Raw genomic sequence first — 13,973 nt, forward strand, 5'->3', positions numbered from 1 at the left:
TTGTAAACCAAATTTTGGTAAGATGAACCTGGTTAACAGTTTAACGGTTGAAAAACAAAATACAAGTCTAATAGAAACAAGACTCATTCATTTTACACTAAACCAACAAGCGAGCTTGTCAAGGGGTGGTGCTGCTGACATGAATGATAAGCTGCTACTACTTATCATCTACCCATCTACCCTGTTGCCTATTCTGCTTGTCAAAAATACAATTCATCAAAACAAAACCACTATTGGTCACTGACAGACTCCACTTTTCCAAGCGCATACTTCACCATTTGACACCTCAAACAGTTTCCCGCATATGCATCCTTACCACAGATAACGTTAGACCAATGACAATTAGAACACCTTTGCCTTAACTCAACAACCGCATCCCAACAATAAGCCATTCATTATCATTTACACACGTATCCTCCACTCCAATTTTTGACAATATTCTTTTTGTTCCAGTTTTCGATTTTACTGTTGTCCATTCAGAACATTTGTCTTCACCAAATTTACTTCGACACTCTGCTTAATTCTAACTCAATCACTTCCTCGCCAGAGATGAAGCCATTCAATACTTCTGTGTTGTGAAGACAGGCGTAATGGGAGGTCCGTGGACTATTACTTGAACATTTAGGCCTATTTGTTGTGCCTGGTCCCTAATTTATAAACCTGAGATTTCTCAACGAAGTTTTGCCAAAACATATACTGAACAAAAATATAAATGCAACATTTTCAACAATTTTACTGAGTTACAGTTCATTTAAGGAAATTAGTTAATGGAAATGCATTCATTAGGCCCTAATCCAGGGGCGCAACTTTTTTTCCACATTCTGAAATTGCATTTTTGTCCCTGCCAGTTTTACCATGCTAATGTGATACAAAACGAGGCAAAGGTGTGCTTTAGGACCATGTGGACGCCTTCCAGCGCCGGGTAGGCTGTTTGGAGTGTTTATTGGATAATATATTTTTTTTAAAAGTTTTTCCCCACTTCTATAACCAAAGTGCCACCCATGGGTGGGCCTGGGAGGGCATAGGCCCACTTACTTGGGAGCCAGGCCCACCCACTGGGGAGCCAGGCCCACCCACTGGGGAGCCAGGCCCAGCCAATTAGAATGAGTTTTTCCCCACAAAAGAGCTTTATTATAGTACAGAAATACTCCTCGGTTTCGTCAGCTGTCTGGGTGGCTGGTCTCAGACGATCCCTCGGGTGAAGAAGTTGGATGTGTTGGTTACACATCGTCTGCGGTTGTGAGGCCCGTTGGACGTACTTCCAAATTCTCTCAAATGTTTCTAAAAGGTTCACTTGTGTAATGAACATGCTGTTTAATCAGCCTCTTGATATGCCACACCTGTCAGATGGATGGATTATCCTGGCAAAGGAGAAATGCTGATTAACAGGGATGGAAACAAATTTGTCCACAAAATTTGAGAGAAATAAGTTTTTATGAGTATGGAAAATGTATTTATTTTATTTCAGCTGATGAAACATGTTTACATGTTGCGTTTATATTTTTGTTCAGTATATTTGCACATGACACTATTTGTTGGATGGGGTGGCAGGTAGCCTAGTGGTTAGAGCATTGGGCCAATAACTGGAAGATTGCTGGATCGGATCACCGAGATGACTAGGTCATTCTGCCTCCGAGCAAGGCAGTCAATGGGAGACACAACTCTCAATGCATTGACTCTAATCGATGTAAAACAATATGGTTTGTGTTTTAGGAGGGGCGGACTTACCATTAGGCAACCACACCATCAGGGTGCTTCGTGAACTTGGCACTATTTTGTTTAATATTACATTATTTATTGTGGCAAATGGATCAGTTTCACTTTTAACTCCAGCTTTTGAACGGCGGTTGGGTCTATTATGAGCCTGTCTTCTATTTTCCTAAGACGCTCACAAGCCGTGCAGGACACGTTAGAAGGGACTGTGACAAAACCGCGGTGGTGTAAAGTAACTGATAAACAATATATGGGTGGGGCGGATCAATTTATGTTTGATCTGAACATTTTTATGGAGACTCTATGGACGGTTTCTGCGCATACAGAGGTCAAATTGAGCTTCATACCGCATGACTTTCCGCCTCCCAAATTTTGTAACAATGCAGAGGGCTCTATATAGCTCTGCATTGACATGATTGAAGGTTGAAGGTAAGTGGGGGCGTGAGGTCCTGTGTAAACACAAACTCACTTCCCTGACAACTTCTTTCACAACATCTCTGCTCAGCGAAGCGCAATATATTTGAATGCACTGACTGACAGAAGCCATATCACCGTAAATGCTGCATGGCCGATGCAGACACCAGATTGACCATGTAGCGCCTTGTTTTGCTTCAACAAAGACGGTTTTCATAAATGTTGCAGGATTTGCAGGACATCTAATAAAATGAGCAGCTATTAACTGTTATTTTGTGTTCTTATAAAGCCATTTTTGGCATTGCAATGCCTTACTATATAAACACTTTTTTACACGTTTAACCAAAGTGTCATAGAGGCTCGTTGTCTCGTCACGCTGTTCTAAGGTCAGTTTTTTATATTACTGCCTGTTGCTAAAGGTGGTTTGGCGAGTGTAAACTGATCCTAAATCTATAAGAGAAACCGGAAGACTTAGCAGTAAATTACGCGATGACGTCATGAACAGTTCGCGCGTTCAGGCATACATTTGGCGCCACAGACGCAACACTGCCACTGTAGAAGTGAGATTGTCCTCTCTTGAGTTAAAACATACATTTTTTTTTACCCTACATAGCTATAAACTCAGCTTCAACATGCTGACAAAGGGAGCGATAGAGGTAGGTGGTGGCATTTTATGACATCCCAGAAAGCATGCAAACAAAGTGTTCCCAGCATTGAGGAAGATGGTTTTCAGACGGGGACTGTGCACTGAGTGCTGACTTGCTGCTTTGTTGAGCTAGCCACAATGCTAGCTTACGTTAGCCATCTATATCTATTTTTCATCTCTCTCAAGCTGTGTTCTACTCTTTCAACAGGCCCTAACCAAATGCTCTAATGATTTACAAAACCCCATACTTCAATTAGTGGTGAGTATGAATGGACGTGGAAGTAGCTAGCTAACGTTAGCGCGCTAACTTAAACGAACTTAACCTGTTCGTTGGCCAAGTTAATAGGGCCAACTGTTGAAGAACGACTACTGGCATTGTCAACAATTAGCTAACTTGGACAGTATGGACATACAACATTTAAGACAAGGATATTCCCCAAGATGGTAATATAGATCACTGCTAGATTTGTCGACATTGACCAAGATCATTTCGACCGCACTCCTGTATTCATATTCTTTCAGAACATCCGTAAAATTGATGGAGGCAGTGGACCAGCCCGCTTTCGTCTGATGATGAGTGATGGACAGCACTCAATGTCTTGTGAGTAGAACTGTTCCAAATCCACTCCACCACCTGTTCAAACTAAACTCAGAAATGGTTGTAGGGCAGGAGGCAGCTGACCATTACAGGTGGCACATTTTTATTATTCTACATTTTTTATTTCTCCTTTCTTTAACCAGGTAGGCTTTAACCAGGTAGGCCAGTTAACACGTTCTTATTAGCAACTGCGACCTGGCCAAGATAAAGCAAAGCAGTGTGACACAAACAACAGAGTTACACATGGAATAAACAAACATACATTCAATAACACATTTACATTTAATTCATTTAGCAGACGCTCTTATCCAGAGCGACTTAGAGAAGTTTATTTACAGTGTGTACACATGAGGTAAGATAAGGGAGGTAAGGTAATAAATAGGCCATAGTGGCAAAATAATTACAATTTAGAAATTAAACACTGGAGTGATAGATGTGCAGAAGATGAATGTGCAAGTAGAGATACTGGGGTGCAAAGGAGCAAAAATAAATAACAGTTTGGGGATGAGGTTGTTGGATGGGCTATTTACAGATGGCTATGTACTGGTGCAATGATCTGTGAGCTGCTCTGACAGCTGGTGCTTAAAGTTAGTGAGGGAGATATGAGTCTCCATCTTCTTTTTTTCAAGTCTTTCCAGTCATTGGCAGCAGAGAACTGGAAGGAAAGGTGGCCAAATGAGGAATTGGCTTTGAGGGTGACCAGTGAAATATACCTGCAGTGCTACGTGTGGGTGCTGCTATGGTGACCAGTGAGCTGAGATAAGGCAGGGCTTTACCTAGCAAAGACTTATAGATGACCTGGAGCCAGTGGGTTTGGTGACACAAATGAAGCAAGCTAAACATACATAGCATTGCTTTGTGGTGAAGGCATGCAAAGAAAACTAACATTTTCTGTTTAAATAATATATGCCAGTATTTTAAATTAATGCATGGTTCAAATTGTATTGGATATATAGTAAATGTCACGGTATCAGTTTAAATTAAAGTCAAGGATATTCTTAATGGAGATGTTAGAGACCTGCCAAATGAAGCTGTTGAGAAACTGCACCCCATTTATATAAATCCATAGTGCAATCCTGTCGTAATCTGAATTACACCAGGAGCTAGACTTCAAAGACAACAGGGTAAATCAAAAGGGGTTTTAGTCTCTTTCCACAGTCTCACCCAGAAAATATCAAGGTAAATCGCTGACAGGGGCACTTTGGTGTGTTTTGTGCTGTGGATGTGATTTATGCTGTGGATTGCCTAGGGCAAACCAGCAGTAGGTAGTCAGCATTCAGTAAAAGGAATAGAGAGCTGGAAGTCGTCAAAGAAAAAAACATGAATCAATTTCTTCCTTTTAATTTGGCATAGTTTAAGAATTATTGTGATAACGTAGTCATGAAAAAATAAGACCTATTAAGGAACATATTTTTGGGATCTAAATCTATCCCCATCCCAGACTAGACTGAGCTGAAATTGGCTCTGTTCCATGTTTACTACCAAGGATCGCATGTTGTTTGTATCTGTCAGTGATGGGGGTTTAGTTGGTCGATGCATATCATCAGCTGTCATAGACAAAGACAGACAAGCAATGGGCGTGTGCGGTGGGTGGCCACCCTCTACTGCACTGCCGATGTTTGTGTTGGTCTGTCTTGTCTCTAACATCTCTATCCCTCCTGTAGCGTTCATGCTCTCCACCCAGCTCAACCCAATGGCTGAGGACAACCGACTAGCCCCAAACTGTATCTGTCAGCTGAAGAGGAGCGTGACCAATGTCTTAAAGGATGGACGGTATGTTGCTTCTATCTTTTGATCTTTTCATGTTTTCCTGCCTACAGAATGACTAACCCTTTTCTTTCCATTTCTATTGAAAACATGGTTTATTCAAATAACTTTAATGTAGGCTAGCTGTTCATGTAGGTCCTCCTTGTTGCTGCATCATTTTTCTCCTTTCGATAGATTGGCTGAGATGAGTCACAAACTTTTAGAGCTGTTAATATGGGGACACACAATGGATATGCACATACACACATATATACCTACATGCATATATATACACATACACACTTGAAGTTGGAAGTTTACATACACCTTGGCAAAATACATTTAAAGTCAGTTTTTCACAATTCCTGACATTTAATCCTATTTTAAGAATGTGAAATGTCAGAATAATAGTAGAGGATGATTTATTTCAGCTTTTATTTATTTGATCACATTCCCAGTGGGTCAGAAGTTTACATACACTCAATTAGTATTTGGTAGCATTGTCTTTAAATTGGGTCAAACGTTTTGGGTAGCCTTCCACAAGCTTCCCACAATAAGTTGAGTGAATTTTGGCCCATTCCTCCTGACAGAGCTGGTGTAACTTAGTCAGGTTTCTAGACCTCCTTGCTTGCACATGCTTTTTCAGTTCTTCCCACAGATTTTCTATATGATTGAGGTCAGGACTTTGTGATGGCCACTCCAATACCTTGACTTTGTTGTCCTTAAGCCATTTTGCAACAACTTTGGAAGTATGCTTGGGGTCATTGTCCATTTGGAAGACTCATTTGCGACCAAGCTTTAACTTCCTCACTGATGTCTTGAGATGTTTCTTCAATATATCCACATAATTCCCCCTCCTCATGATGCCATCTATTTTGTGAAGTGCACCAGTCCCTCCTGCAGCAAAGCACCCCCACAACATGATGCTGCCACCCGTGTGCTTCATGGTTGGGATGGTGTTCTTCAGCTTGCAAGCCTCACCCTTTTTCCTCCAAACATAACGATGTTCCTTATGGCCAAACAGTTCTATTTTTGTTTCATCAGCCCAGAGGACATTTGTCCAAGAAGTAGGTTTTTTGTTCCCATGTACAGTTGCAAACCATAGTCTAATTTTTATGGCAGTTTTGGAGCAGTGGCTGCTTCCTTGCTGAGCGGCCTTTCTCGTTTTACTGTGGATACTTTTGTACCTGTTTTCTCCAGCATCTTCACAAGGTCCTTTGCTGTTGTCCTGGGATTGATTTGCACTTTTCGTACCAAGTACGTTCATCTCTAGGAGACAGAGCGCGTCTCCTTCCTGAGGGGCAGTATGACGGCTGCGTGGTCCCATGGTGTTCATACTTGCGTACTATTGTTTGTACAGATGAACGTGGTACCTTCAGGCGTTTGGTTCACTCTTGAGAGCAATTTACAGACTTGTGGGGGTCTACAATATTTTTTCTGATGTCTTGGCTGATTTCTTTTGATTTTCCCATGATGTCAAGCAAAGAGGCACTGAGTTTGAAGGTAGGCCTCGAAATGCATACACAGGTACACCTCCAATTGACTCAAATGATGTCAACTAGCCTATCAGAAGCTTCTAAAGCCATTACATAATTTTCTGGAAATGTATACCCTGTTTAAAGGCACAATCAACTTAGTGTATATAAACTTCTGACCCACTGAAATTGTGATTAACTGAAATAATCTGTCTTTACACAATTGTTGGAAAAGTGACTTGTGTTATGCACAAATTAGATGTCCTAACCGACTTACCAAAACTATACTTTGTTATCACGAAATTTGTGGAGTGGTTGAAAAACGGGTTTTAATGACTCCAACCTAAGTGTATGTAAACTTCTGACTTCAACTGTATATTTATCAACCATGTGTTTAGTCTTTGGAATGTTATTTACGAAGCAGCTGTTAATCTGTTTTTCTTTTCAGGCGTGTTGTGGTCATACTGGACATGGAGGTGGTGAAGTCTGCTGATGAGGTGGCTGGGAAGATCGGAGAGCCCCAGCCTTACGTGGAAGGTGAGTCTTCAGCCCATACTGCACCTTTCACTTCCTCATCTCCCTTGCAGGTCAGAGTAAAACCCCACAGTCAGCCCCCAATCCCTCAGTCCACCCCCTGCAACCCCAGAATGGAATTGATGGTATACAACTCCTGATCAGTCACTTTGCTTTTAAAGCTGTCTTTTCACATCATGTACCAGGAGTTGAATTGAGAGGTTGGGTCATTAATGGACTGTTTTCTCAAGATAAATTCCTGATGTTTTGCAGCTATATATATTTATTTAAAATGATTTGGAAGGTTACAAAACATTTCAATATAGGTTATTTTCTTTCAGTTTACAGTAGATGGCAGCATTTATGCAAAATGGACAAATGTTGTTTAAAATCCTCAGATCTACTGAACATATGACCGCTGCTGTTTTTGTCAGAACGCTTAGCTAATTAACATTTGCCTCTTGGGTATATGCAGTCATCTGTAACATTATACTCATCTTACTAAGATGGTAGTTGACCCATGTGATGCTGATAAGCACAAAATATTAGGTCTATATTCTGTCTCTTTGTTGAAAATAAGCCAGTAAAATCAGTCTTCGAGAAATGCTTCTGGTGAACCATCTGTACGTCACACAGGTTATTATTTCCAGTAGTCCAGATGTGCTCGTCAGTCAGACTGTAAATTTGGTTTTGAATTGGATGTGATCTGAGTATACAGTAGTATTGATGGTTTCCAGCTCTTTCGACGGTTCCCTTTTCGTCAGGTAATTAGGTAAGCACTTGGTTATAAATAGTACTGAAATGAAATGGTGATCATGCCATGATGAGATGGTACGTGATGGGTAGCCTAATTATCAATAATATGCTACTGACATTGATTCCAAAATATACATGTTTTGTTATTCTACTTTAATTTAGCATGTATTTTTACTAATGCTCCCTAAATAGGTCTAAGCGAAAGTGTGCAGGTAATTAAATGAATGCTTAATTCTAAACTCATCTCTTGTGACTGAATAACCATTTCTCATCATTGCACATTACAAGTGTTTACCCAGTTATTTCATGAAAATATGCAGGGCTAAAGGAAACTTGTCTTAGTGCTAACCTACAGTATCATAAGGCATTTTGTGAACCATGACAGATGAACTCTTAGTCTACTGCTTCAGGAGCTTATATCATCTTGTGGTCCAGGTCATAGGTATTCATCCCACTAATCTGATGTCAGGGAATTGAAGTAGTGATGGTGAGCTGCATCCTCATCAGCACAGTTATTATTGTTCAGTTGTGTGGCTGTGCTGCTGGATCTGGGGGCTTAATTACTAGAAATGCGGTGGTTGGCAAAGTGGACTCTGAGCTGTAATCCAAAGTGTGAGGCGCACACAAATCAAATGTGCAGCTAGCGCTTGTCCGGACAGAGAAACCTCAAAGTCAGGCCTCATGCACCAATTTCCTGTGGGAAGAGCAGCTTTGGTTTGTTATTTCACACTTCTGTCTGCTTTGAGTCTGATATGTGAATCATCGTCTCTCTCACAGAAACATCTCATACTCACACAACTTAGTTGGGGGGGGGGGTTGTCTCCTCTCCTACTATCCCAAACCTACCGCAATAAATCCACTACTCTTCCTGATTACGTTTTTCTGTGATGCGAGACTACTTTCATGAAGTGAGATAATTACATTGATCAAGGAGTTGTGATCCAAAGAAATTAGATTTTTGAAATTCAGCTCTGATGAATTATAGATGTCTATTCTTTTGAGTTTGCCACTCCATCACTGCTCTCTATATGCACCAATAACACCTCAGTTCTCTTTTTAATTTCCCTATCTATCATAAGGCTCCATGAACAAAGGTCCCAGCAGAGCGTTTGGGGGGAAGATGGGCATGCCTCCGTCTGCCATGCCCAGCACTCCTGGGGGATCGTCCAAAATTGTGCCCATCGCCAGCCTCAACCCATACCAGTCAAAGTGAGTGTGTTGATACTTTAAAGTAGTGCACTATATAGGGAATAGGGTGCCTTTTGGGATGCAACCTATCACTTTGATGACCATCTCAAACAACATGGTCTCTTGAGTCATTATAATCCTGTTGTACCATACTCTTTAGTCATATAACTGAATAATGATGGTCTGATGTGTCTGTGATTTATTCCATAGATAGTTGTTCAAGGTCTTTTCAAGGACTAGATTTCCATCCAACAACTACGTTAACATTGGTTATTTTCTGTCAGGTGGACCATCCGAGCCCGTGTCACCAACAAGAGCGGCATCCGCACCTGGAGCAACTCTCGTGGGGACGGCAAGCTGTTCTCCATGGAGATTGTGGATGAGAGTGTGAGTAAATGCTAACGAAAAGGGTTTCTCGTGTTGGATCGTGTAGAGCTAGTCCGTAGCTGACTGTTGTGTGTTGATGCAGGGAGAGATCAGAGTGACTGCCTTTACCCAGGAAGTGGACAAATTCTACAGCATCATCGAGACTGGCAAGGTGAGAGGAATTGCCTCCTATTAATGATGCTTATACACCATATGTCTGTCACTGGCAGATTTTGGTGAACTGAGTAATCAATCTCAATGTGCTGAATTGGATATAATATGATATAATGATACAAATCGAAGATGAATGATTCCCTCCAAAATGAGTCACACGACAGTAGCAACATGATCCTCTGCTTCAGATCCTCTGCCAGGCTTTATTTACTGCCTACATCAGTATTCAGCTGAAATGAATCATGTGTCCAGATCTATTTTAGATTTGAACCTTCTTTGATCCATGTCCAGGTGTTCTACATCTCCAAGGGATCCCTGAAGATCGCCAACAAGCAGTACTCATCCCTGAAGAATGACTATGAGATGACCCTGAATGGAGAGTCCACCATCATTCCCTGTGAAGACACCCAGGACGTACCCATGGTGCAATGCAACTTCGTCTCCATCGCCGACCTGCAGGCCCGAGAAAAGGACACCATTTTGGGTAAGGTGCAGGTGTAGCAAAGGAGGAGCAAAGGGGATGGGTGGTCCAGGCAGGATTGGCAGGGCATGATAACTGTCATTAATAACAGACTTAGCTTTATTATTATCCTATCATAGGGATAGCTTCAATAGAGTGGTAGGGCAGCGTAGGGTAGATTGATGCGCTAGGGAGGTTGTGGTAATTCTAAGAGCAGATATAAAAGTCATTAATGACGCTGATGACAGTAATGGCCTGTGCTGCAGATTGACTTTGGGCCCTATGGCAGAGAGGAGGGAGAAAACTGGTAAGATTAGTTAGTAATAAGCTATAGTCAGCATCCCAAATGGCACTCCATTCCCTATATAGTGCACTACTTTTGATCAGGGCCTATATGGCGCCGGTCAAGAGTGGTGCACTGTGCGGGAAAAAGGATGCAATTTGGAACTAATCCTAAATTGTAATGATGGTAATATAATAGACTCCTTGTAGCTTGTCGTCTAGCTGTCTAGTCATTTCTCTTCAGGACCAGCAGGCGTCGGCCCAGCCAACCTCGTGATGTTGAAGACATCTTAAGCATGCTTAAATCAGTTGTAACCTAGCAAGGACTGGACGAAAGGGTTAAGATGGCAGAGTATAGGTTGCTCCCAAATGACACCCTGTTCCCTATATAGTGCACTACGCTCTTAACCACTAGGCTAACTGCGGCCCCATGAAAATAATTATTTAGGACCTATAGTGATTTTCAGATCAGTTAGTCAGCAGTGTCCGACTGCAAATGAGTAGAATTCCATCTCAAACATGGCCATAGTCTACTGTGCTCATGATGTCACCTGTGTTGAAAATATGTTCAACTATCTATGGACATTTTCACCTACAGTGGGGCAAAAAAGTATTTAGTCAACCACCAATTGTGCAAGTTCTCCCACTTAAAAGATGAGAGGCCTGTAATTTTCATCATAGGTACACTTCAACTATGACAGACAAAATGAGAGAAAAAAATCCTGAAAATCACATTGTAGGATTTTTAATGAATTTATTTGCAAATTGTGGTAGAAAATAAGTATTTGGTCACCTACAAACAAGCAAGATTTCTGGCTCTCACAGGCCTATAACTTTGTCTTTAACCTCTTACTCCTACCTGGCACGCAGGCGTCCCATCTAGAGATCTGGAAATGCAAATGCGCTACGCTAAATGCTAATAGTATTAGTTAAAACTCAAACGTTAATTAAAATACACATGCAGGGTATTGAATTAAAGCTACACTCGTTGTGAATCCAGGCAACAAGTCAGATTTTTAAAATGCTTTTCGGCGAAAGCATGAGAAGCTATTATCTGATAGCATGTAACACCCCAAAAGACCCGCAGGGGACGTAAACAAAATAATTAGCATAGTCGGCGCTACACAAACCGCACAATAAAATATAAAACATTACCTTTGACCATCTTCTTTGTTGGCACTCCTAGATGTCCCATAATCACTATTGGGTCTTTTTTTCCGATTAAATCGCTCCATATATAGCCTAGATATCGATCTATGAAGACTGTGTGATAAACGGAAAAAAATAGCGTTTCATAACGTAACATCATTTTTTAAAATTAAAAAAGTCGACGATAAACTTTCACAAAACACTTCGAAATACTTTTGTAATGCAACTTGAGGTATTAGTACACGTTAATAAGCGATCAAATTCATCAGGAGGCGATGTAAATTCTATAGGTGTCCGTCTGGAAAAAATGTCAGGAGGGAATCTGTTCCCTTGATTCGGTTTGACCAAGAATCAACGCCGAAGCAAAGACTCGAGACATCGTGTGGAAGCTGTAGGTACTGCAACCTCGGCCTCATTTAATTCGGTTCACCTTTAACAATTCCTGGAATTGGCGCATGGATATTTATTTCCATTTTCAGTGATCAGATTTTCCTGCACTTTTCGAATGAAACGCACGTTCTGTTATAGTCACAGCAGTGATTTAACCAGTTTTATAAACGTCTGAGTGTTTTCTGTCCACACATACTAATCATATGCATATACTATGTTCCTGGCATGAGCAGCAGGGCGCTGAAATGTTGCGCGATTTTTAACAGAATGTTCGAAATAGTAGGGGGTAGGAGTAACAGGTTAAGAGGCTTCTCTGTCCTCCACTCGTTACCTGTATTAATGGCACCTGTTTGAACTTGTTATCAGTATAAAAGACACCTGTCCACAAACTTCAAACAGTTACACTCCAAACTCCACTATGGCCAAGACCAAAGAGCTGTCAAAGGACACCAGAAACAAAATTGTAGACCTGCACCAGGCTGGGAAGACTGAATCTGCAATAGGTAAGCAGCTTGGTTTGAAGAAATCAACTGTGGGAGCAATTATTAGGAAATGGAAGACCAATAAGACCACTGATAATCTCCCTCGATCTGGGGCTCCACGCAAGATCTCACCCCGTGGGGTCAAAATGATCACAAGAACGGTGATCAAAAATCCCAGAACGACACGGGGGGACATAGTTAATGACCTGCATAGAGCTGGGACCAAAGTAACAAAGCCTACCATCAGTAACACACTACGCCGCCAGGGACTCAAATCCTGCCGTGCCAGACGTGTCCCCCTGCTTAAGCCAGTACATGTCCAGGCCCGTCTGAAGTTTGCTAGAGAGCATTTGGATGATCCAGAAGAAGATTGGGAGAAAGTCATATGGTCAGATGAAACCAAAATATAACTTTTTGGTAAAAACTCAACTCGTCATGTTTGGAGGACAAAGAATTCTAAGTTGCATCCAAATAACACCATACTGTGAAGCATGGGGGTGGAAACATCATGCTTTGGGCCTGTTTTTCTGCAAAGGGACCAGGACGACTGATCCGTGTAAAGGAAAGAATGAATGGGGCCATGTATCGTGAGATTTTGAGTGAAAACCTCCCATCAGCAAGGGCATTGAAGATGAAACGTGGCTGGGTCTTTCAGCATGACAATGATCCCAAACACACCGCCCGGGGAACGAAGGAGTGGCTTCGTAAGAGGCATTTCAAGGTCCTGGAGTGGCCTAGCCAGTCTCCAGATCTCAACCCCATAGAAAATCTTTGGAGGGAGTTGAAAGTCCGTGTTGCCCAGCAACAGCCCCAAAACATCACTGATCTGGAGGAATGGGCCAAAATACCAGCAACAGTGTGTGAAAACCTTGTGAAAACTTACAGAAAACGTTTGACCTCTGTCATTGCCAACAAAGGGTATATAACAAAGTATTGCGATAAACTTTTGTTATTGACCAAATACTTATTTTCCACCATAATTTGCAAATAAATTCATTAAAAATCCTACAATGTGATTTTCTGGATTTTTTTTTTCTTCTCATTTTGTCTGTCATAGTTGAAGTGTACCTGATAAATTACAGGCCTCATCTTTTTAAGTGGGAGAACATGCACAATTGGTGGCTGACTAAACTTTTTTGCCCCACTGTACATATTATAAATATTGATCACGTGTCTGGTTCTCCACAGTAATGCTGCTCAGAGTCGACTGCTAATGACGTGATTGTGTGGGGTTTTTTTCCAGATGTGATTGGAGTGTGCAAGAGCGTGTCCGACGTGACCCGCCTCAACACCAAGAACAACCGTGAGGTCTCCAAGAGGACACTCAACCTGATGGACCAGTCTGGTAAACTGGTGGAGGTCACCCTGTGGGGAGAGGAGGTGAGGACTGGGGGACAGACACTAGCGCAGCCATAGATGGTCTATATGCGTCTGGACACAATGGGACAGTCCTGCTGGATAAAGAGAGGATGAAAGTCACTTTCTCTCATGCTGGTGACATGCTGTAGCACCTTCATTGTGTGCTGTACACACCTGCATTAAGTTTGTGTCCCTGTGTCTTGTCAGCCAGAGCTCCAGGTAGGGCTACAGTACACCTCTCCTAATTGAAAAAGTGTTGTGA

The 13,973-nt window shown here is 41.7% G+C and overlaps 1 protein-coding gene across 1 annotated transcript in view; it reads left to right on the top strand.

The window, feature by feature from the left end:
- Positions 1 to 2,617: 2,617 nt before the first annotated feature.
- LOC118397462 (replication protein A 70 kDa DNA-binding subunit-like) overlaps positions 2,618 to 13,973 on the top strand; it is a 37,835-nt gene continuing 26,479 nt past the window's right edge. The window contains exons 1-10 of the mRNA XM_035792223.2: positions 2,618 to 2,783; positions 2,982 to 3,032; positions 3,296 to 3,374; positions 5,036 to 5,144; positions 7,041 to 7,129; positions 8,941 to 9,070; positions 9,334 to 9,436; positions 9,519 to 9,587; positions 9,881 to 10,073; positions 13,596 to 13,732. Coding sequence (XP_035648116.1) covers positions 2,625 to 2,783; positions 2,982 to 3,032; positions 3,296 to 3,374; positions 5,036 to 5,144; positions 7,041 to 7,129; positions 8,941 to 9,070; positions 9,334 to 9,436; positions 9,519 to 9,587; positions 9,881 to 10,073; positions 13,596 to 13,732 — 1,119 coding nt within the window. The 5' untranslated portion in view covers positions 2,618 to 2,624. The remainder of the gene's footprint in view (positions 2,784 to 2,981; positions 3,033 to 3,295; positions 3,375 to 5,035; positions 5,145 to 7,040; positions 7,130 to 8,940; positions 9,071 to 9,333; positions 9,437 to 9,518; positions 9,588 to 9,880; positions 10,074 to 13,595; positions 13,733 to 13,973) is intronic.

Source organism: Oncorhynchus keta, chromosome 18 (assembly GCF_023373465.1).
Source record: "Oncorhynchus keta strain PuntledgeMale-10-30-2019 chromosome 18, Oket_V2, whole genome shotgun sequence".
In the NCBI taxonomy this organism is placed as follows: domain Eukaryota; kingdom Metazoa; phylum Chordata; class Actinopteri; order Salmoniformes; family Salmonidae; genus Oncorhynchus; species Oncorhynchus keta.